At 34.9% G+C, this 25317-nt stretch overlaps 1 protein-coding gene and 1 non-coding gene across 5 annotated transcripts in view; one reads left to right on the forward strand and one right to left on the reverse strand.

Moving 5' to 3' along the window:
• The window catches only part of STAG1 (stromal antigen 1), a 412760-nt gene that overhangs the window by 45608 nt on the left and 341835 nt on the right, over positions 1–25317 (reverse strand). For all 4 annotated transcript variants that reach the window (XM_003789415.3, XM_023513064.1, XM_023513065.1 and 1 more), the window contains 6 exons: positions 23235–23327; positions 23045–23134; positions 22688–22891; positions 21029–21099; positions 18764–18851; positions 1085–1165 (listed from right to left, as the gene is read on the reverse strand). In XM_003789415.3, coding sequence (XP_003789463.1) covers positions 1085–1165; positions 18764–18851; positions 21029–21099; positions 22688–22891; positions 23045–23134; positions 23235–23327 — 627 coding nt within the window. The remainder of the gene's footprint in view (positions 1–1084; positions 1166–18763; positions 18852–21028; positions 21100–22687; positions 22892–23044; positions 23135–23234; positions 23328–25317) is intronic.
• Positions 10670–10771, forward strand: LOC111725182. The gene has a single exon (XR_002773311.1). It is a non-coding gene; the product is annotated as a U6 spliceosomal RNA (small nuclear RNA).

Consider the following 25317-nt stretch of genomic DNA (forward strand, 5'->3'; position numbering starts at 1 on the left):
TACATGAAATAACTAACACATTTATTTTGTATTTGTGTCAGATAATTCTAATGTAAAGTATTTTTTGCCTGATCTCCTTCATGGTTTCTTTTTTGAGCTGAGTGATTTTTTACTATGAGCTCAGTTTTCTTCAAATTTTATTTGTGAAAAATTCTTTAAGGCAAGTTCCTTCAGAAGAGATGAAGATTTAGATTTGACTTTATTAGGTCCTTGGGGATACACCACTATAGAACACTGAAAATCAAAATCTCAATTTGTTTATTTTTATGATTGAAATAGTATAAATACTGGGTGAAAACTTAAGTGAAAGCTAGGTCACAGTTATAAACTTTCATGGGAGATCAATATTTCTCCTCTTTAATCAAAGATAAATTTTACAATAGGTTATTTTCCTCATAATCTCCCACACCATGAATGGAACTGGTACGGGTTTATTTCTAGTTTATCCTTGTGCTGACAGCTCTTTTAGGAACCCAACTTAATCAGGGAGATATGAACACCTGTTATAGACAGTCTATCTTACAAGGGCCTTGGACTAAGTCTAGATTAGAAAACATCCTCCAGATGAACAAGCTTTAGAACTCTTTTTAAATTTTCTTGATACTATTTTCATTTAATCCTCAGCCATATTTTGATTTGTTTTATATAGTCCTGGATTAAAATTTGGAAAAAAATTTATCCAACATTTTAAGTGGTTTTTAACTTGATGAAGGTTGTGTTCACTTTGGGCCCCTAGGTGCCATAATGCCAGAATCAAAAGCTAGAACCTATTATCTTTCAATATTATTCTTTTTTCATAGCATGTCACCTATCACAGCTTCTGTGTCTATTGTAGCTTAGCTTCTTATATGAATATTAACTAAATATACATAGAATATGTGTCTAGTACTTGAAAGAGTTTGACTTTTCCAAAAGATGTAAATATATACTTACTCATAAGATAAAACAATAACTGGTAATAAGAAATTGCCACATCTTATTAAAGATTACAATAATTTATAATACTGATAGTATTGTTAGATAAAGAGGTAAGCAAAGATATTATTTTAGTAAAAACCCTCTTCCTACAGAAACTCTTACTTACTTTGGAAGGAGAACCATCAGTAATTTTCACCAACTGCCAAAGTATCGAGTAATGGGAACACTGCAGTGCCTGTACGACTATCTGTATCAAATGAGAAAAAAAAAATTTTAATGAAAAAATTCAAAGAAATGAGGATTTATGTTTGCACAGAACTAAAAAAATATTTACAATAGCTTTTATTTTATGATAAAGTTTCAAGACTAAATTTTTGTAGAATTAGTGAGAATGTGTAAAATATTTGGATAAAAAAGGACAAACCAACATATCAATCTAGAGAATAAAGAGGTAACATATGTTGATAAATATGGACCCCAAAAACCCTATAAACAAAAATGTACTCTATGAATATTTCGCTTAAATTTTTAAGAACAGAAAAAATTATTCTATCCAATTTTATAACTGAAATATCTGACAATGAAAAATTAATCAAAATTTTATAACAAAATGTTCTACTTGTTTTAAAGCACTTTAATATGAAACATCATATACCAAAAAAGTGCCTATATAAGTATAAAGCTTAATGAATTAATATAAAGCAAAAATACCTGTGTAACCACCACCCAGGTCAAGAAACAGAACATTGCCAGCATCTCCTCCCAATACAATCATCTCTTTCTTCTCCTAAGGGCAACAGTTATTTTGGCTTATTTGGTAAACAATATATTTTAACTGCTAAAGTTTACACTCCTAAAGTTTATTATGCCTATTTGTCAACAATATATAAATGGAATTATGCAGTATGTATAACTTTGTGCCTGATTTCTTTCACTTACCACTTATGTTTAATATTTATACATGTTGCATGTGCCTACAGTTCATTAATTTTTAGTCCTGTGTAATATTCAGAATATTCCCCTATTTATTCATTCTATTACTGCTAAACTTTTACAGGGCTTTGACTTTTAGCCATATGGATAATGCTGCTATGGATATTCTTTTTTTTTGTTTGTAGTTTTTGGCTAGGGGCTGGGTTTGAACTCCCCACCTCTGGCATATAGGGCTGGTGCCCTACTCCTTTGAGCCATAGGCGCCGCCTATGCTATGGATATTCTTGTACATGTTTCCTGGGGCACTGTGCATACATATCTCTAGGGCAGAGATTTTCAGAGTTTTTTAGCTTTATTTATTTGTTTGTATTTATTTTTGAGATAGAGTCTCATTCTGTCACCTTCAGTAGAGTGCCATGGTATCATATGTCACAGCAACCTCAAACTTCTGGGTTTAAATGATCCTCTTGCCTCAGCCTCCTGAGTAGCTGGGACTACAGGTGCCAGCCACAACACTCAGCTATCTCTGGACCTCTTTATACTCTTAAATATTACTAAAAACAGGCAGCTCCTGTGGCTCCAAGGAGTAGGGCGCTGGCTCCATATGCCAGAGGTGGTGGGGTCAAACCCAGCCCTGGCCAAAAATTGCAAAAAAAAAAAATTACAAAAACACCAAAGAGCTTTTGCTTATATGGGTTATATCTGTCAATACTACCATATTATTAACTGAAACTAAGAAATGTTTATAAAATATTTATTAAATCACTTAAAACTACTTTTATTAGATCATAAAAAAACTAAATTTTCTAAAACAAGAAAGTATTAAGAGTGACACTATTATATATTTTTGCAAATAACTTTAATGTCTGCCCTAACAGAAAACAACTATTAAGAGATTCTCTTATCTGCTTCTGCATTCTATCTGCTCTAATATCTAGGGTGTCCATAAAGTTCATGTGCAATTTAAAATAGTTTTTTACATTGTAAAACTACTGTTTTAATCAAAATATATGAAGAAAATCTAGTTTTGCAAAGTAGTTGGAAAAAGAAAGTATATTACAGTAGCTTGTGTAGATAAATGTGGATATGCTTTGCTGTGACCTCAATATTCCACTGTAGACTTGTGAAAGAATGAGAATGAAAAAATAACATCTTCATCTTACTACGAAAACAGTTTTTTTCCTATTTTTTATTCCCCAAAAGTTAGGAGCTGTCAGATAAAAACAGTTTTAACTTCAGGGATCTCTACTACAAACCCCTAAGGGCTCCTGAACCACATTTTGAGAACTACTGCTCTAAGAGTAGGATTGCTTATTATATAAAATATGTATGTTTAATGTTATCAAATATTACCAAACTGATAATTGGTGTGTCCTGTACTGTTCCCAAGGCTCCACATTTTTATCACTACTTGATATTAGATTTCATAAATTTGGCAATTCTATTATACATAAATAGTTCCTTAGTAGTTTTAATTCACATTTCTCTAATTTGAATGAAGATGGACACTTTTTCATTTTTTATTAGCACCTGAATTCCTATTTTGTGAAATGTCTATGCAAGTCTTTTGTTCCTATTTTCTAGAGACAACAGAATTCAGAAAAATAAAACTGATTAGGGAGCAAAATGTAAAAGAGAATTCCATTTTGATAGGTCTTTTACTGTATCTTTGTTTGAATACAAGACTTACATTTATTGCAACAAAGTATATGATAATATGATATTCCATAATTTTATCTGCTAATTTTTATCTAATGTTTCTATTATTTTCTCCACTTAAGAAACTGAAAACCATAAAGATGAACATAGGTAGAGAATAAGTTAAAGGAGAAATCAGTAAGTGGAATGCTACAGGAACTTTAAAATTTAGGTTTTAGATCACTTAAGCAAAAGCTATTTCTAGTATGTTTACTCAGTACTAGAAATAACTCTTATGAATGAGAAGAATAAATAGTGCTGTTTCTAATGCAAAATTAATGAGATGATGTAAAGATTTTTTATAAACATATTAATTAAATGATTGATTCATGTCAGAATGCACAAACATGAATGTACAAACACTGTCAAGTTATATATTGGTGCCAAGGAAATTACCCTAATATATTTAGAAGATGCTCAATGATGCTAATGGTCCTCAGACACTAACATGGTTTGCATGGAAAGAAAAGACAAGAGTAAAAAAATTCTCTTGAATTTTAAACAACTTGATTTGTTAAATTATTAGAAAAGCAATATACAGATTAATAATAATAAATGGGAACTTAAAATCTGAAAAATGCTCAATAATTGCCTAATTTTGGTTGATCAATTTATCCAAATTATTACAAGTATCCTTTTCTTCTACTTTTCTACTGACCTATACTAGAAATTTTCAAACTGTGTTCCATAGAAGTTTCTTGTCAGTGATTATGAGGGAGGAGAGATGCTTGGTCACTATGATACCTGCTTCAAATATAGAATTACCATTTTAATTTGTTTCATATACTAGTATTCTTTGTAAGTTTACTTTTAAAAGGGCTCCACAGCTTTACATTAAAATACAAATCTTGCTCTCATTGACTGGAAAGCATTTTGTCATCTTACAGGCATAATTATGCAGTTATCAAAAGAAAATTCAGAGCTTTTCCTTCTAAGCTTTGCTAGTCGTTCTGATAGTTTATCTTCAATGCTAGCAATGTTATCCCAACTTGTCCAGAAGTCATATATTTATTTTATTCAGTCATTTCATCTTTCTAAAGTATACATGAAACATGAGGGGCAATTTATAATAATACCAAAAAAAGCCAAAAGAGACTTTTGAGGACCCCACTCTTTTTGCCTTTTCTTGATTAACACTGCTCTGAGCCTAAAGAGGATCTTCAAATAATAGTAAGTATTGGTTGATGACTAAGAACTTCTTCCATTCCCACTTCTCTGTTGTTCCTGGGAGTAAACACCAACGTGTATTGCGCAGTCCTAGGCAAATTAGAGTGCCTGCTCTGCCTGCAAGATACTAGCACCCCAGGAAAAATTTAGGCCCCAGAATAACTAGGGAGAACAGTGACATCTGACTTACCCTAATGGTACTTTATGGTTATGAGGGTGAGAAATAAATTTCTACTTTGTTAAGCCACTAAGATTTTTATATTAATCTATTAAAACAGCTAGCTCTAGTTTAACTAATATAAATTGTTACTAGGCCGTTTCCTAAATAATCACTTTTACCTCTTTAAAAGAAGAGGTTTTTTGATTTCCAGCCAGTTTCACTCTGTTGCCCTGAGCAGAGTGCCAAGGCATCAACATAACTCAGAGCAACCTCAAACTCTTGGGCTCAAGTGATCCTCTTGCCTTTTTTTTTTTTTTTTAATCATAGCTGTGTACATTAATGCAATCATGGAGTACAATGTGCTGGTTTTATATACAATTTGAAATGCTTTCATCAAACTGGTTAACATAGCCTTCATGGCATTTTCTTAATTACTGTGTTAAGACATTTATATTCTACACCTAGTAAATTTCACATGTACCCTTGTAAGATGCACTCATTTAAATACATCTTTTTTTTTTCTTATGTCTTGGCAGTCATTTTTATTTTTATTTATTTATTTGTTTATTTTTTTGAGACAAGAGTCTCAAGCTGTTGCCCTGGGTAGAGTGCCATGTCATTATAGCTTGCAGTAACCTCTAAGTCTTGGGCTCAAGAGATCCTCTTGCCTCAGTTTTTCTATATTTTTTAGTAGAGACGGGGTCTTGCTTTTTGCTCAGGCTGTTCTTGAACTGGTGAGCTCAAGCTTGGTAGTCTTTTAAAAAACATTTAAATGTTTGGAATTTATTTACATGAATAATTCATGTCACTTCAGTTATCTCTGGAAGTAAATATTTTTATCTTGAAGTTGTTAGATAAGTGCCTCAAAAAGCCCCTTCCCCAGAAAGCCCCTTCCTGCTCTTAAAGTTACAACTCCTTTCCAAGCACAAGGAATGGACCGCTTACCTCATCACCCTATTCCAATTACCCGCTGCCCACCCCTAACTGCTCTTTCCCCCTTTCCCCCGGAGCAGTAACTCCTTATTGGTTATCCCACCATCCCATCACTGTTCTGAGTCTTCTCTATATAAGGATACATTTCTCCTCTCTCTCTTTCTCTCCCCCTTCTCTCTTCCCTTCTCCATTCTCTCCTCTTTTCTCTTTTTTTCTCTCCTTCTTGGTGTTGCTCTGCAGCCTCCCTCCCCCACCAATAAAGACCTTTCATACAAGCCTTGGTGGTCTTTGAGATCTTTGCTGCTTGGTAGAGTGCCTCCCTTTCAGAAGTGATTTTTATCTTGAAGTGATCCTCTGCTTCCCTCCACCCTTTTATATGGATCATGAGTCTGTCTGCACAAAGTGTTGTGTTAATTGCTTTGATGCCTTAGGAATAGTCTGGCTGTTGTGCATGTCGTTTGGACAACTCTTTGTGTCAATTTTAGTTTTCAGGATTATCAGCAGAAATTTTTCATGGAGTCTTTTCACCAGATCACTGGGATGGGAAATAGCAGGATCTTTTTTGATGTTATGGCCTACAGTATATGTGGGGGAAAAAAGACTATGAACTATTTAAGAGGAGTAAGGTTGTATGATATGAATTCCTGGTCTGCTGTGCTTTCCATCATATACTAAACCTCCTTTTGGAGATCAGTATGAAGAAATACTACAAAAAGAGAATGTACTATCCACACTGGGCTTACTGTAGAAATATTTTCCTTCATACCTTTCTTATTTTCTAATACTTGGAATTTATAAGTAAGCTTAACAATAAAATCTCAGTATCCTGAATTGCCACACATTAGCCTGCACGTTAATTCATTCTTTGGGAAGTCTTTTAGTTCTTTAATAATAAAAGTTAACTTTTTACTACCCAAATTTTTTACTTGAGTTTTTCACACTTCTAGTGCTTTTTTTCCTGACTCATGCTATATATGTCTGGTAGTAATATATTAGATAAGCACCCCCTGCCCCCCTTCCCAGAGAGTATGCAGAATTTAGAAGTCTTTTCCCTATATCAAATTGTTACTTATGATTTGTATCAATGTTGTGCATTTCTTAATATTCCCTTAAGAAAAAAGTTACTATTAGCTACTCTTTGCCATGTTATTTTTTAATTATACAGAAAAATTGACTTATATTTCTTTTCATGTACATAGTTTTATGAATTTTAACATTATATATAGACTTTTGTAGTCACCACTATAGTAAGCTATAGAATTGTTTTACCATCCCAGAAAATGTCTTCATGCTATCCCTTTATAGTCATATGCTCACCCTACCTGCAACTCCTGGACACCTATGATCTGTTGTTCATTACTATAGTTTTGACTTTTGGTAACTTTTGGTGATTTCTAAATAAATGGAATCATACTGTATGTCACTCCGCAGAGCATAATGTTTTCACCTAGCATAATGTCTTCCCTAAAAATAATGTCTTTGAAATTAATCCAAGTTCTTGCATAAATCATTAGATTAATAGTTGGTTCTGTTTTACTCCTTATTAATAGTGCACTGTGTGGCTGTATCACAGTTTGTTTTATACGTCTAGCCACTGAAGGATATTTGAGTTGTTTCCATCTTTTGGCTATCACACCTAACTTGTGAACATTAGTGTACAGATTTTTTTTTTCAGGTTTTTTTTTTTTTGGCTGGGGCTGGGTTTGAACCTGCCACCTCCGACATATGCGGCTGGCGCCCTACTCCTTTGAGCCACAGGCACCGCCCTGGTATACAGATTTTTGATTGAACATTAGTTTTCATTTTGTAAAATAAATGACCAGGAGTACATTTGTTGAGTGTTATGGTAATGTATATGTTTAACTATATTAGACTGCCAAATGATTTTCCAGAGAGGCTATGCTATTCTGCATTCCTGCCAGCAATGTGAGAGGTTCAATTCTGCATCCTTACTGGCACTAAATAATGTCAATAGTTTTTACTTTAGCCATTCTGGTAGGTATATAGTGGTATCTCATTGTGCTTTTGACATATATTTCTTAATAATGTTGAACATTTTTATTTGTGCGCATTTGCCAGCCCTATATACTCTTTGGGGAAAAAAATGATGAAAGGCTTTCTAATTATGACAAGGAAAAAAATAACAAAAATAACTAATAATTTTGGTTATGTAAAAAAATCACATAATACATATAATTAAAATTCATACTGGTAAAATTATTGTAAGAAATGATATGAGGTCAAAAATAATAACTTAAAAAAGCTTCTATGTTAAAATGAAACTAGCTGAGCATGGTGGCTCACACCTATAATCCCAGCTACTTGGAAGGCTGAGGTAGGCAAATTGCTTTAACCTGAGCAACTTAAGAGACCCTGTTTCTATAAAAAATATAAAAAAACTAGCTGTGCTTGGTGGTGGCACACACTTGTAGGCTCAGCTATTAGGGAGGCTGAACAAGACAACGTCTCTTAAAAAAGAAAAAGGAACTAGAGATCTTATGTACAACATTGTGCTTATTAAGAAGGTAGATCTTAATGTTATTATTTTTTACCACAATAAAAAGAATGAACCAAGACCAGGCACAGTGGCTCATACCTATAATCTCAGCACTTTTGGAGGGTGAGGTAGGAGAACTGCTTGAGGTCAGGATTTTAAGGACAGGATTTTGAGACCAGCCCAGGCAATACAGTAAAATCCTCACCTCTACAAGAAAATTAAAAAATTAGTTGGGTGTGGTGGTACACTCCTGTAGCCCCTGTTACTTAGGGGGCTGGGGCAGAGGGATCACTTGAATCCAGAAGTTCCATGTTGCAGTTAGCTATGATGACATCACTGTACTTTAACCCCAGTAACAAAGGGAAAGTTGCCACCCCCCCAAAAAACCCAAAACAGAAACTAACACAACAAAAAGGGAAAACATAAGAAAAGGTAATTTTATATAATAAAATAAATAATAATCTAAAATAACATAATAATTTGAGATATAATGTATAAAGATATAAAATAGTAACCATTTGAAAACCACCAAAATGAAAGCTATCAAATCGTCATAATTTCAATTGTCACTGTTTTGCAAAAAGATATTTATTCAGTACATAAGCGTTCTGTTAGACAGAGGGACTTTTTTTTTTTTTTAGAGACAGAGTCTCACTTTGTTGCCCTTGGTAGAGTGCCATGGCATCACAGATCACAGCAACCTCCAGCTCTTGGGCTTAGGTGAGTCTCTTGCCTCAGCCTCCCAAGTAGCTGGGACTACAGGTGCCCGCCGCAACACCCAGCTACTTCTTTGTTGCAGTTTGGCTGGGGCCAGGCTTGAACCTGTCACCCTCAGTATATGGGGCCTGGGCCTTACTCACTGAGCCACAGGCGCTACCCCAACAGAGGGACTTAAAATCAAATATATTCCTGATTTAATGGGAAGACAAATAAATATAGTTGGTCTATAATGACTTAATAATTGGTTTGATAAAGTATATAGCATCAAATTGGTTTGATAAAGTATATAGGGTCAGCACCCACAGCTCAGGGGTTAAGGTGCTGGCCACATGCACCGGGGCTGATAGTTTGAACCTAGCCAGGGCCTGCTAAACAATGACAACAATAACAACAACAAAAATAGCCGTGCGTTGTAGTGGATGCCTGTAGTCCTAGCTTCTTAGGAGGCTAAGGCAAGAGTATCACTTAAGCCCAAGAGTTTAAAGTTGCTATGAGCTGTGACAGCACAGCACCAAGGGTGACTTTGTCTCAAAAAAAAAAAAGCATATAGCACATACAGGGTCAAGAGTTGAAGGGCAAGAAGAGGGCATCACATGTTGCCCAAAAAGAGGGATAAAGTGCTTCTGTTTCCTCATCTGTAAATTGAGCTGTCTGCCCCATCAAACCTGCACTACCTCCCCTTCAGTTACTTCTGTGGATCATGGTGGTTCAGTTCTAGAGAGTAAAATAAACTCTTCTTGGAGAGACTAGAGCTGGATGTCCTCGGAGAGACATCCTTTGCCAGGTAAAATACAGGATAACCAGTTATTGCATGAGACACATTCATATTAAAAACTATTCACTATTTATCTGCAATTAAACTTAGCAGGGCATCTTTATTTTTATTTGCTGAATCTGGAGACTCTATGCACATGTCACCTGATTTCTAACATCACAGACGAGGACCTGAAGACTAGAGAGGAAAACCGAGTGAGTAGTAGTGTCAGGCTAAAAGCCACATCTGGCAGTGATCTCTGCAGAACCAACCAGCAGATGAAATCAGAGCAACTCCTTAGAGATTCTGAGTCACCAGGCATCTCATTAGCAAAGCCTTCCTTTAAGGACCCAGCATAGGGCAGGGATGAAGCATTATAGCTGAGGAATATAATGTTATGTTTGTCCAGGTGGGTGGACTCGACAGAACTCAGTTCCAACCCTATCTGGGGAGGCTGGGAAAGCCCGCTAGGCTCTCTGGGAGGCTTCCTCACTGAATATTTAGGGAAGAGAGTGATGGCAAGGAAGGCTCTGCCAGGCAGGCAGTATATTAGTTTTCTTCCTTCCTTAGAAAAGGCACCTTCTTTTTGCAGCAGGATTAGAATTCCTGGAATTTCAGCCAAAGGGACCATGTTGGGAAGTGATGCTGCAAGAATGCTGCTGAGCCCTGCCTGGGGCACACGGGGCCCTCTGTCAAAAACTAACTGACCATGTATGTATGGGTCTATTTCTAGGCACCCTATGCTGTTCCTTTTATGTATGTATCTATCCTTTCTTCAATATCACACTGTCTTGACTACTGTTTACAGCCTTAAAATCAGCTGTACATCTTTTCTGTTTTTTCAAAATTATTTTAGTTCTTTTGTCTTTCCATAAAAATCTTAGAATTAGTGCTTTCTTTGGCAGCACATATACTAAAATTGGAACGATATAGAGATGTATGATCCCTGCGCAAGGATGACACGCAGATTCGTGAAGCGTTCCATATTTAAAAAAAAAATTTTATGATCAAGTGGTTAGTTTCTATAAAACATTCTACTGAGATTTTAGCCAGAACTGTGTTAAATCTATAGATCAGTTTAGGGAGAACTGCCATCTTAACAATACTAATTCTTTCGATTTATGAGCATGATATATTTTCATTCCCGAAGTTCCTTTTTGATGTTTTTCATTAATTTTTATAAAGAATTTCTTTGGGCTGATTTACACAGACATTTGTCACTGACCTGTGTTCCTGAGCTATGAATATGAGTGATAAATAAACTATTAATAAATTTAAAAAAAATCTCGGTTTTTCCATTAAAGAAAACCACTGTTAACAGTTATTATCCAAAATTGAAGATTATTATACATATAGTGTATTTTGATAAGTATAGATCTTATCATCCTTTAAAATTACATACACTGATCTCCTTGTCTTTTTCATTCAGTGTATCATTAAATGTCTTCTCACACAGAATAATATTGCATAAATAATACCTACTTCATTATTTTATTCATAACTCCATAGAACTATAGAGAATCACAACTATCCCACTGCATTTAACTGGTTTTCTACTGATGAATATTTTAAGTTAAATTTTCATAAAAACGCTACAATTAATACATTTGTACCTACATCTTTGCATATATATCCAGGTATATATCTGCACTCTTAATTCCTAGATGCAAATGCTCAGATGAAGGGTATATCTACTTTCAATTTTGATAAAGAGTAGCAAATAATTGTCTAAAGGAATTAATACTAACCTATTCTCACAATAGTATTTAAGAGAGTTATGTATTATTAAAACAAACAAAAAAAACCTTTTTAAGAGCTTCTGATGCCACAGATGGTTGAGAATTAGTAAAACAAAGCCTAGATTGCAGAAAAGGAAAAACTGAGGTTTCTGATGTGATCAATAAGAGAAAATATAAGGTATTAAACAAGGTAGGATATGGTAGTAGGGCTGGAACAGTAAACAAGTATTAGTTTAGGTATTAAACAAGGTAAGGACATGATAGTAGGGCTGGAACAGTAATGAGAAGAGACATTCAGGAGGTATAATTTATAATAAAAATCAAAAGCTTTGTGAGCTAAAGAATTGCTTTCTAGTACACCATTATATCTTTAGGACCTGGCCTTCAAATACATTTTTTATAAATAATGACTAGGTACAAACAAAAATAAATAAAATGACTAGATGGGGTAGCATCTTGTATGCGTGCATAATGTACTGGTGGTGAAGAAAAGGGAGGCATCAACCCTAATTCCTATCTTTTTCACTTAAGGACTTAAGAGTCTAGGTGGACAGATAATGGATAGAGTAGTCTTGAAAGGTTTTGATATGGCAGACTAAGGAATACTCAGAAGTGGGTAAATGAAACAATTCTAAGCCAGTCAGAGAAATAAGTGCTTGTTTTCTCATTCATTCATTCATCCACTCATTCATTTAGAGAGAGTCTCACTCAGTCACCCTGGGTAGAGTGTCATGGTATCTATAGGTCACAGCAATCAAAATCAAATTCTAGGGCTCAAACTCCTGAGCACAGGTGATCTACCCCCCTCAGATTCCCAGAGTATTAAGATTATAGGTGTGCACTTGGCCTGTGTGTAGTTTTCCAAGGACAGTACGACTTTCTCAAATTGAACAATAAGCCATAATCTATCCAAAAACAATAACCCAACTAAAGTTAAACCCACCCTCTACATTATGTTCAGTCTTTTTAAGCGCCAGCATCTAGTCTCTTTCCACAATTGGCACTGAAACAACACAAAAGATATCTGGGAAAAAAGGTAAATACAAAATAAGAATCTGACAGGAATGCGGCAAACATCAGAAGGCATGAGTAAAGAGTGGAAGAGTAGCCTGAGCTAGCTATCATAGGTTAAAAATTCATGGTGAGGGAGGAGCATAAGGAGTTCCTGAAACATATTCTTATGCTATAAAAGATGGAACTGCTCAAAACATACCTAAAGCAGTGGTCCCCAATGTTTTTGGCACCAGGGACCAGTTTCATGAAAGATAATTTTTCTGTGGAAGGGGTGGAGAAGTGGGGGTGGTTAGGAAGAGCTCAGGCAGAGATGCAAGTAAGCTCAGACAGTGATGCCAGGATGCGCAGGGGCTGGTGTGAAGTTGCTTAGCTTAATCATCCACAGCTCACCACCTGCTGTGTGAACCAGTTCCTGAGTTTCAAGGAAGAAAACTTTTCCACAGAAGACAATTTTTCCATGGACTGGGAAGGGGACAAGCAGAGCTCTGTGGCCAGAGACTTGCAGTGGTCTGAGGCCCAAAGTTTGGGGAACACAGAGCTAAAGCACACAGGAGTTGGTTCAAAAGCAGCTTGTGCTGGCCAAATCTGGCACACAGTATGAGTGCCAAAATAAATAAGAGACCTGAAGTATAATTAGTTGAATAAAATAGAAATATATTAGGAATCTACAAGTCTGTTAAGATATTCAATTTTTAAAAATGAACTTAAAACTATAAAAAGCAAATGAGTAAATGAAAAGTTTTTCCCTACTGCAGAATGCCAATTAAGAAAAACAGCACAAATAATAGTCAGAAAAATCATCATTTTAGTCATAATTTTGTGACCATCATAGTAATTACTGAGTCAAGCAAGGATCTTAAGTGGATACTAAAACTATTATGTCAAAGTTTGAAAAGAAAAAAGATTATGTACATACTTTTAAAGGATCTCCTTGCAGATAACTTATTAATTAAAAAGGACATTGGTAACTATATGGTAAGAAACTTGGCAGACCTCACCTTCTTTAAGTGATCAAAATTAAAGTTAACAGCATCAATAATGAATTGGCATTATGTTCATCCTGATGTGATACATTGAGAACAAAACATCATTTATGTATTCCTACAAAAGTGTATAATCCAAACTTAAACATTCAGAACCTCTGACAAAACTCAATTAAGAACATTCTATAAGTTGGGCATGGTGGCTCTTGCCTATAATCTTAGCACTCTGGGAGGCCGAGGTGGGTGGATCTCTTAAGCCCAGGATTCAGGACCAGCCTAAGCAAGAGCAAGATACTGTCTCTACTAAAAATAGAAAAATTAGCTGGGCATTGTGGTAGGTGCCTGTAGACCCAGCTACATGAGAGACTGAGGCAAGAGGATAGCTAGAACCCAGGAGTTTGAGGTTGCTGTGAGCTATGAAGCCACAGCACTCTATGTAGGGCTATGAGACTCTGTCTCAAAAATTGCCTGAGCTCACCAGTTCTAGACCAGCCTGAGCCAGGGCAAGATCTCACCTCTAAAAAGAAAAAATAGCCAAGCATTGTGGTGGGTGCCTATAGTCTTAGTTACTTGGGAGGCTGAGGCAAGAGAATCACTTGAACCCAAGAGTTTGAGATTGCTGTGAACTGTGATGCCAGAACACTCTACTGAGGGCTACATAGTGAGACTCTGTCTCAAAAAACAAACAAAAACCCCAAACAGGAGAGGTGCCTGTAGCTCAAAGGTGTAGGGCGCCATATGCTGCAGGAGGTGGGTTCAAACCCTGCCCTGGCCAAACAAACAAACAAACAAACAAAACTGCAAAAACAAAACAAAAAAACCCAAACAAACAATTACATGCAAAATGTTATGCTGGATTGGAAACTAGGCTTAGAAAAATTGTTATAAAAATATATAACACTGTTATAAAATATTAATATTTACATATGTATATCAATACATGTAATATATAGACAGAGTGAGCAAGTATGCAAATGTGAAAAACACTAACAATTGATAAAGCAAGTGAAGGGAATAAGTTCATTTTCTATTATTATAAGTTCTATAATTTGACCTTTAAAACATAAAATAGATAAGTTCTTTCAAACTTTGGCTTACTACATATTCTAAAGCTATAATAGTTAAAGTAGTACTGGAAAAGAAAAGATAGATCACTGAAATAAATACACACACACACACACACACACACACACACAGAGGTATATCTTAGGGATACTGTAGGTTCAGTTCCAGGCCACCACAAAATAACAGAGATTGGAATGAAGCAAGTCACACAAATATTTTGGTTTCCTAGGGTATAAAAAGTGCACTATACTATAGTCTTTTAAATGTGCTAAAGCATTATATCCAAAAAACCCCAATATATATACCTTAAGTAAAAAGTACTTTATTGCTAAAAAATGCTACTGATCATCTGACCCTTCAGTGACTCGTAGCATTTTTGCTGGTGGAGGGTCTTGCCTTGATGTTCATGGCTGATGAAGGCTGGGGTAGCTGTGGCAATTTCTTAAAATAAAATGACAGTAAGGTATGTTGCATTGGTTAACTCTTCCTTTCACAAAAAACTTCTCTGTAGCAAGCCATGCTGTTTTCCTACAAGAGACCTTTTGGCAAACCCTCTTCAAACCCCGCAGCTGCTTTATTAACTATGTTTGTGTAACATTCTAAATCATTTGTTACCATTTCAATAATGTTCACAGCATCTTCACCAGGAATAGATTCCATCTCAAGAAACCACTTTGCTCATCCTTAGGAAGTGACTTCTCATTTATTAAAGTCTGATCAAAGAGATTGTAGCAATTCATTTACATATTCAGGCTCCATCTCTAATTCTAGTTCTCTTGCTATTTATACCACACCTGCAGTTACTTTCTCCACTGAACTCTGGAACCCCTCAAAGTCGTCCATGACTAGAATCAGCTTCTTCTAAACTCCTATTAAGGCTGATATTTTGACCTCCTCCTATGAATTGTGAGTAAATGGCATCTAAAATGGTGAATCCTTTCCAGAAGGTTCTCAATTTACTTTACCCAGATCTATGATAGGAATCACTATGGTAGATATAGGCTTATCAAATGTTTTTCCTAAATAATAAGACTTAAAAGTAGAAATAACTCTTTGATTTATGGGTTTCAGAATGAATGCTGTGCTAGTAGGGATGAAAACAAGATTAATTGCCCTGTGTTATTTTCATCAGTGCTCTTCAGTAACCTGGTAAATGTCAATAAGAAGCAATGTTTGGACAGAAATCCTTTTTCTCAAGCAGTAGGTTTCGATAATGGACTTAAAAAATATTCTGTAAACCATACTATAAATGTGCTGTCATCCAGGCTTTGTTGTTCCATTTACAGAGCTCAGGCTGAGTAGATTTAGCACAATTCTTAAGGATTCTAGGAATTTTGGAATGGCAAATGAGGAAATGAGGAATGACTTCAATCAGCTGTATGTATTAGCCTGGAATAAGAGAGCCTGTCTTTCAAAATCATGCATTGACTTGTAACTAAGAAAGTTCTAGATGGCGTCTTACACAATAGAGGCTACACTGAAAACCTATTGTATTGCACTGAAAATCCTGCAGCTTGCTGCTTCATCTTGTACTACTAGCTTTCAACTTTTCTGTTGTAGCTTTCTTACCCTCTCAGCCTTCAATAAAATGAAGACAATAAGGATTACTGTCTAGATTAGGCTAGGACTTAGAGAATGTGGCTGGTTTGATCTTCTATCCAGACCATTAAAACTTTCTCCATATCAGCAATAAGGCTGTTTCACTTTTTTATCATTTGTATGGTCTCTGGAGTTACATTTTTAATATCTTTCGAGAAATTTTCCTTTGTATTTACAAGTTGGCTCTTTGGCACAAGAGTCCAAGCTTTCAGCCTGTCTTGGCTTTCAACATGCCCTCCTTATTAATCTTAATTATTTCTAGCTTTTGATTTAAAGCCAGAGATGTGTGACTCTTCCTTTTATCTGAACACTTAGGAGCCACTACAGGATTATTAATTGGCCCAATTTCAATACTGTTGTGTCTCAGGAGATGGGGGGGCCTGAAAATAGGGAGGGAGATGGAGAATGGCCTGTCAGTAGAACAGGTAGAATATATACAATATTTATTAAGTATGCCCTCTTATGTGGGTGTGGCTCATGGCTCTTCAAAACAGTTTAAATACAATCATCAAAGATTATTAATCACTGTAACAGATATAAGAACAATGAAATATTTTCCTGAAATACTGCAGGAATTACTAAAATGTGACAGAGACATGAGGTGAGAACCTGCTATTAGAAAAATGGTACCAACAGACTTGTTTGATACAAGGATGCCACAAACCTTCAATTTCTAAAAATCGCAATCATTATAAAGTACAATAAAATGAGGTACACAGTTCCCCCAAATGGCTAGACAGTTAGTTTTAAGGTATCTTCAAAACACCAGGCATGACTGAGGGTTAACACTAATAAACATTTTGGCAGTTCTTTGATATCCTTCCTCTAAAAGGGTATTTTCTATGGATTCTAATTCAATGTAAACACTTGGAACCTGAAAAAGTAATCTTGTATGGTCTTATGAAGAACTGGTTGAATAGTTTTTATATTTTCAATATTGAGTATCTTAAGAGATGTTTCTAAACATTACCAAAATGAACAAGCATATAATCAATATAATCAAATAAATAATATATATATTATATATATAATATATATAATATAATATATAAATAATATATAATCAAATTTATGCAAACTTCATACACATGGTCAACAAATAAGGCTGTCTAAAAAGTTAACAAAGCTAAAGACACATAACATTAACTTTAATGTCACATAAGTATGTTCTCCTGTTCAACAAATTAAAATAAATGGGAAATAACACATACACAATGAAAATAAGCAACAGAAAACCAAAACAACAACAACAGAGGACAACACTGTGAGACTGTCACTAGTCAGTGCTAAGACAATAGTGATGGTGTAAATGATTTAAAAAATTAAACATGGGGCTGTGCCTGTGGCTCACTGAGTAGGGCATCAGGCCCATATACTGAGGGTGGTGGGTTGGAACCCGGCCCTGGTCAAAATGCAGCAACAACAACAACAACAAAAATAGCCAGGCGCTGTGGCGGGGACCTGTAGTCCCAGCTACTCGGGAGGCTGAGGCAAAAGAAAAGCCTAAGCCCAAGGGCTGGAGGTTGCTGTGAGCTGTGTGATGCCACAGTACTCTACTGAGGGTGACAAAGTGAGAGTCTGTCTCTTAAAAAAAAAAAAAAATTTAGACATGGTTATAATCCCAGACAAAACAGAGATTTGCTAGTCTTATTTTCTCCCTGAGGAAAATAAAGGAAAAAAGGAACAACTTCATTTTTCCCATTCCCTTTCAATTATGAAGCATGGCTTGAAAATATGAGTGCATTATAATTAGGTTATTGAAAAGACTGAGATGAAGAGAGGATGGGAAGTTGAAGCATCAGCAATAACTGAAGAAAAACAACAAGGTCATATACTTAGTCTCTTTCTGTAAATACAGTAAAAATATCTAACATAATCAGGAAAATTTATAGGGATCAAGAAAATGAATAATGCTATACAATTAAAGATATAGCTATAATAAAGCACTATTTCTATGATTAACTTTTAATACTAAAATTATACTTTTCTCATATCTGTTGAAATCTGTATTGCTTAACAGTAACAAAGGTATCATCTAAGCATTGTATACTATCAAATGGGAAATGAATGAGATAACCCCCTAAATATTACCTACCCCTAACTATGGAGATGGTATCTTGGTCTCTATGAGTGTCTGCAGTATAGAAGTAAGTCTTCCTTTTCTCATACAGAATTAAGTTGACTAATCATTCTACTAAAGTCTCTGCTGAATTCCTCCCCCTTCTAGTCTAATTTGTATATGAATGCAAAAAGTTCTAAATCTACTAATGGCTCTTATGCTTATTTAACTCTAGTTCTAGCATATAACTAAACCATACCCATAGCTTATTATTAATACCTAGCACAGTCATTTTAATACAACCATCAGAAATTTTATTATATAATGAATTAATCTAAAGTTTTTAAGTTGCTACTATAGTAATTAATGCTTACCTTAACATTAAAATTTTAAGATACACTATAAGCAAAAGTTCTCTCTTCTCTTTTACTCTAACACACTATAAAAGGATTTTGATAATCATGTAACTTCAGAAAAGCTTAGTTTTCTATAATGTCGCAGAAGAAATATTAGTAAACTCCTACCTGTTCTGGCATTGCTCCATGTTCAATTCCAGTCTTCAGTAATCTGTAGCAATTACCAAACAGATCCCATTTTGTGAGATCATGAGCACTAAAATAAACAAAAATGCATTAACTTTATTCTAGAGTGGAAGGAAATTTAAACTTCCACTCAGTTTTAGTGAGTGGAAGAATAAAATCAATTCATTTTCTTGTAGAATTGAAAAAGATCCATAAAGGAAAGGTTTAAATACTCAAACTTACAAAAAAAAAAGTGATTAGAAAGAAGAAACAAGTAAGAGAGATAGAAGAGAACAGAAAAAAGCAGGAGCTAAGACTAGGAACTCATTAAAGAAATCGACAATAATAAAACCTCACACATTTAAAGTCAAAATTTCTACCACTTCTGAATGTGATAAAGGTGACATTTTAAATTTTCATGAAGTCTACTACCAAAAATTGTTCTTTTGATACTGGCCAGCAACTTTTATTTTTAAACAACAAAGTACAGTATTTTTATTTTAAATAAGAATTTAGTTCTCCATGACCTATCAAAAAATTTACTTATATATTAGATTTTTACAAATTCTGAAGTGTTCATTAATTTAGTAAGAGATACATCTGAACTTTTCTTTGGACAACAAAGTTCTCTGTTTTCCTTTATTCATGAAGAAGAAAGGCATATTTCATTACAAAGGACATGTAAATTATTATACAATTTGAAAACCTATTTCATTGATCTGAATCTTTTTTCCTTATTAAATTCAACTGTTCTATCAATATAGTAAAATCACAATAACCAACCAAACAATAATAATTCAGGAAAAAACTCACAAGAATAACAATGACTTGCCTCATAATCCTATTTCTTTTTATCATCTCTTTATATGGACAGATAAAAATCACATATATTGTATAAATGTTCTAAAATATATACATGTTGTACAATGACTAAATTGAACTAAGCAACATATGTATTACCTTACATATTTATGTTTTGTGGTGAGAACGCTCAAAATATGCCCTCTAAGTGTTTCTCAAAAATATAATACATCATTATTAATGACAGTCACCATGTTGTCAATACATCTCTCAAGCTTATTCTTCCTTTCTAAGGTTTTGCATTTTTTGACCAGTATTTCCAGCTACCCTCCATGTTATTTCTTATTTAGCAAGATTTATAATGGCTACCGATTGAAATTTATACCTGTAAAACTCTAGCTTATAAAATAAGCTCATCTGTTTTTTTCAAAGACAGGGTCTTGATCTGTTGCTCAGGTTAGAGTACAGTAAGTGTCCCTATAACTCACTGTATCTTCACATTCTTAGACTCAAGCAATGCTCCTATCATAGCCTCCCAAGTAGTGGGGACAGTAAACGTGCATACTACCAATTCTGGTCAATTTTTCTATTTTTTGTAGAGATGGGAGTTTTGCTAGGTTGCTCCTGCTCTTTGTCTCAAGCAATCCATCAGCCCTGGCCTGCTAAAATGTTGGGATTGCAGGTGTGGGCCACTACATCTGGCCCTAATTTGTTAAATAATACTAACTGAGAAACTTTTATAATGTGTATATATATATATTACATTAAATGATAAGTCTTCATTACACTGATAAATCTTACACCTTAAGCAATTAAATGATAAAAAGTTCATCTAGGGTGGCGACTGTGGCTCAAAGGAATAGGGCGCCAGCCCCATATGCCAGAGGTGGTGGGTTCTAACCCAGCTCTGGACAAAAACTGCAAAAAAAAAAAAAAAGTTCATCTAGAGCAGTGGTTATCAACCCTCCTAATGTTGCGACCCTTTAATACAATTCCTCATGTTGTGGTGACCCCCAACAGTAAAATTATTTTCGTTGCTACTTCAAAAATAATTTTATGGTTGGGGGTTGAGGGTTCATGAGGAACTGTATTAAAAGGTCACGGCATTAGGAAGGTTGAGAATCACTCATCTAGAGAAAATGTAAATAAAGAAAAAACATATTTGGTATCTCTCTAAAATTTCCCACTGTTACAGGTATGTCAAACATTACAAATACAATCATTCTGTGCTGTAGACTAGTGTGTGCTATTCACTAAATCTATTCTATCCTCTTATTTCTGAGATAGTAGGATCTTGCTATATTGTCCCAGCCAGAGTAAAGTGGCTTTTTATAGGTAGCACCATAGACTGTGGCCTTGACCTAAGGGGCTCAAGAAAACCTCCTGCCTCAGTCTCCTCAGTAACTGAAATTGTACATATGCCATTGTACCCAGCTCACTACATCTAGTTTAAATAAAATGACATACTTGTGAAAAGAAGTTAACCGCTTTAATGTAGAAAGAACATTGTAAATATCATCATCATCAGCTTCTTCTCCCTATAAATTAAAAAAAAAAACCCTCATTACCACAACTTTACTCATCTCAAATTGACTTTAAAGTATATTTCTGTTGCCTACAGAAAAATTATAATTATATAAATAGTATATATATACTACTGATAAATAAAATCAAAAAACCCCCAAAACACCCACAATCCCAACACCAAGAGATAACCAATTTTTGCATTTTAAATAATGTTAAATGTTAATGATTAATAATGACATTGTATACTTTTCTGATTAATACAGTAGGATAAATTCCTTGAAATTAAAATTGCTGAGTGAAAGAGTATACATTTGAAAGATTGTCAATTATTTCTAATATTTTACTGTCAATTACCTTTGTAGCCTGAAAATCATAATGAAAAGTCATAAATAATGGTTGAAAAAATGAAGAGTTAATAATAAAAATCAGTTACATAGATTAAAAAGAAAACCCAGGGGCAGCACCTGTGGCTCAAAGGAGTAGGGCGCCAGCCCCATATGCTGGAGGTGGAGGGTTCAAACCTAGTGCCAGCCAAAAACTGTAAAAAAAAAACAAAAAAACAAAAAAACCCCAAGGGGCTGGCTCTCAGAGCACAGAGAACTATGTAGATTCCAGATTGTCTCATAAGACTGGAAAGAGAAATAATTAGAAAAATTACCAATTGAGGATGGTTGCTACTATCTTGGGCACATTTAATTTGCACGCTCTATTCATCAGTACATACTAATACTTCAGTAATATGAGAGTGCAAATTAGGTTTCAGGAATAGGAAATTGTGAGTTCAGAAATATCAGACTTTAAAAATACTTTCCTTTCCTTCTTTCTCTTTTTTATTTTTTTTTATTTTTTTGAGGCAGAGTCTCAAGCAGCTGCCCTGGGTAGAGTGCTGTGACATCACAGCTCACAGCAACCTCAAACTTTTGGGCTTAAGAGATTCTCTTGCCTCAGCCTCCTAAGTAGCTGGGACTACAGGCGCCCACCACAACACCTGGCTATTTATTTTTTTTGCTGCAGTTGTCATTGTTGTTTAGCTGGCCTGGGCTTGGCTCCAACCCACCAGCTTTGGTGTGCCTCCTTTCTTTTCTTTCTTTCTTTCTTTTTTTTTTTTTTTTTGAGACTGTCTCACTTCGTTGCCTTGAATAGAGTGCCATGGCGTTACAGCTCATCAAAGCAACCTACAACCTTTGGGCTCAAGTGATCCTCTGGCCTCAGCCTCTTGAGTAGCTGGGACTACAGCTTCTATATTTAGCAGAGATACAGTCTCACTATTGCTCAGGCTGGTCTTGAACTCCGGAGCTTAAGCAGAAGTTCAATCCCAGAGTGCTAGGATTATAGGCATGAGCCACTACACTTGGCCAATATTTTTCTTAAAAAGGAAAAAAAATTTAGGTTTCATTAAAAATATTTTAAGAATAAAGTAAATTCAAAGTTAATCTTTATAGAATAAACTGTTGCAATAAGGCTTCTACGTTTGGAAAGGGCTAGAGAATTTTACTACGTTTTATTTAAAATGAAAATGATTTACACACTCAGCTTTCTTGAATAATTATTAGTCAAAACCATTATTAGCCAAAAGTACACATTAACTTTAGAACAGACCTCTTGCAATAGATCTTCCACAGAATGATTGAATCGATCTACAAACTCATCAATCAGCTGGCTTCGAGCTATGTCAACTCTGTTCTGGATGGTATATTCTTCACTGCATAAGATGCTATAGGTTTTACTGCAGGCTTCTAGAACATCTGATTCTACATGTTTCTCCACAACAAACTTAATCTGTTTTAACAAAGCATCCAGATGCTGAGGAAGAAAAAAAGAAAACTGTAATATTTAGATTAATGATAAAAAATACAAATTAGTATCTGTCAAACAACATTTAAGTACATGAAAATAAAATAAAATGACCCAGTTAATAAATTATACTAGCAGAATTTAAATTTCATAGCAGCTTACCTTTTCCATTCTACCTGTGCTGTAGATTTCTAAATCAAAATACTGTGGGATTTGTAGCAAGTTTGCTACCTTCTCTGCATCTGCAGAATACTAGAGGAAGCAGCAAAGAAAAACAGCAATAAGTGTTTTAACAGTACAGTGATAGTAAATTGAGTAACATATTTTAACTTAACTATAAATGAAACTGTACCTTTGACAGTAACATAGGAAGTGTGATAATAAAATGTTCAGTCAATTTGTTTCTATCATCAATTTGAGTTTTCCTTTCTTTGGCAGTTAGCACCTAGAAATAAAATAGGAAAAGAATAAGAGTGTGGTGCTAATTCATAAAATTTAAAATATAACATAGAATCATGAAGCAGATAATAGAAAATTTTAGGAGTAGTTTAAACTAACTGATGAAATAAATACACCTAGGCCTATGCAAATTTATATATAACATGCATTGCTACTTTATGAAATAGCTAAAATTTAGGCAAATTTCTACTTGTTTAGATTAAATGAAAATATAAACATTCCTATGAAATCATAATTACTACTATAAACAATTGGAATCAATCATAACTTTTTAGGGTTTTATAATCTCAATGTGTTAACAGTGATCTTGTCTATGTTAAATACATTGATTCATTTATTTGTTTACAGAGACTCGCTCAGTCGCTCGCCCCTGAGTACTGTCCAGTGGCATCATAGCTCTCAGCAACCTCAAACTTCTGGGCTCTACCTATCCTTCTGCCTCACTGTCCCAAGTAGGTGGGAATACAGGCACCCACTCTGGCACCTCGCAAACTTTTTCTATTTTTAGTAGACATGGGGTCTTGCTTTTGCTTAGGCTGGTCTTGAACTTCTGAGCTCAAGTGATCCTCCTGCATTGGCCTGCCAAAGTGCTGGGATTACAGGTGTGAGCCACTGCTCACAGCAAACTTTTTAACTTTTCCACATACACTTTGTAAGTAATGCTTTTTAAATACCACTGGAAGGGAATAAATTTTCACTTATTTTAAAAGCATATACTAAAAATACATCTAGATTGAGTTTCCTTCTAACTAAACTCATACATGGGCAGAAATGTATAGGCTGGGTTCATAAAACAAATTAGAGCTAATAATGCTTTTCACTTAAGTCTGTCTCCAAATTATTAAACCATAGATGGGTTTTAAAATTAAAATATTAGGCTCGGCGCCTGTAGTTCAAGTGGCTAAGGTGCCAGCCACATACACCTGAGTTGGGGGGTTTGAATCCAGCCGGGCCCGCCAAATAACAACGATGGCTGCAACCAAAAAATAGCCAGGCGTTGTGGCAGGTGCCTGTAATCTCAGCTATTTGGGAGGGAGAGGCGGGAGAATCGCTTGAGCCCAGGTGACCGAAGGTTACTGTGAGCTGTGATGCCACAGCACCCTACCCAGGGCGACAGCTTGAGACTCTGTCTCACAAAAATAAATGAATAAATAAAACATAAATAAATAAATAAAATTAAAATATTAAAATTTAAGTCCAATTTAAGATAATCATTTCCCTTAAGTATTTTGTATCTTTTTATTATCCTGAAGAGATTTATCCTTATAACCTTGAATAGCTTTATAGAACAGAAATATTCCAATATAAATTGCTGTTTTATAAACGTTAAGTTCCGGGTGGCGACCATAGCTCAGTGAATAGGGTGCTGGCCACATACAATGAGGCTGGTAGGTTCGAGCCCAGCCTAGGCCAGCTAAATAAAGACAACAGTACTCTACTGAGGATGACACAGTAAGACTCTGTCTCAAATAAATAAAAATAAACGTGAGTTCCAATGTTTTAAAGAATAAGAGCAAGAAGTAACAGTACCTTCTGATTGTTGTTCGATCTCTTAAACATACAAAATAATCACTTTTTGGAATGATTTATGAATTACTATTTTTTAATTCTGCATAAAGCAACTTAAAGAAACCAAATATAAAGTAGAATATATGTCTAGGAATGTATTGAGGATGTTGAGAAGTCTTGAAATTCATCAGACTATGAAAGGTCTAAAAAAAATGATTTTAGGGAAATAGCTATTTTTGATTAAATGATTAGTCTGTCAGGCCCTCCACAAACACGAACTCATTTAGTCCTTACAACACATCTTAGAGGATAGCAAACACTAGCATAACACCTATGAAGAAGGACTTTGCCAATATCTAACAAAATTGTGTACATGTTTTTCCTTTGACCTAGAAATCCCACTTCTGAGAATCTATCCCACCAGCACCCTTGGTACAAGTATGAAATGATGTATGTACAAGATTATT

Source organism: Otolemur garnettii, unplaced genomic scaffold, assembly GCF_000181295.1.
Source record: "Otolemur garnettii isolate 467f Iridium unplaced genomic scaffold, OtoGar3 scaffold00032, whole genome shotgun sequence".
NCBI classification, from domain to species: domain Eukaryota; kingdom Metazoa; phylum Chordata; class Mammalia; order Primates; family Galagidae; genus Otolemur; species Otolemur garnettii.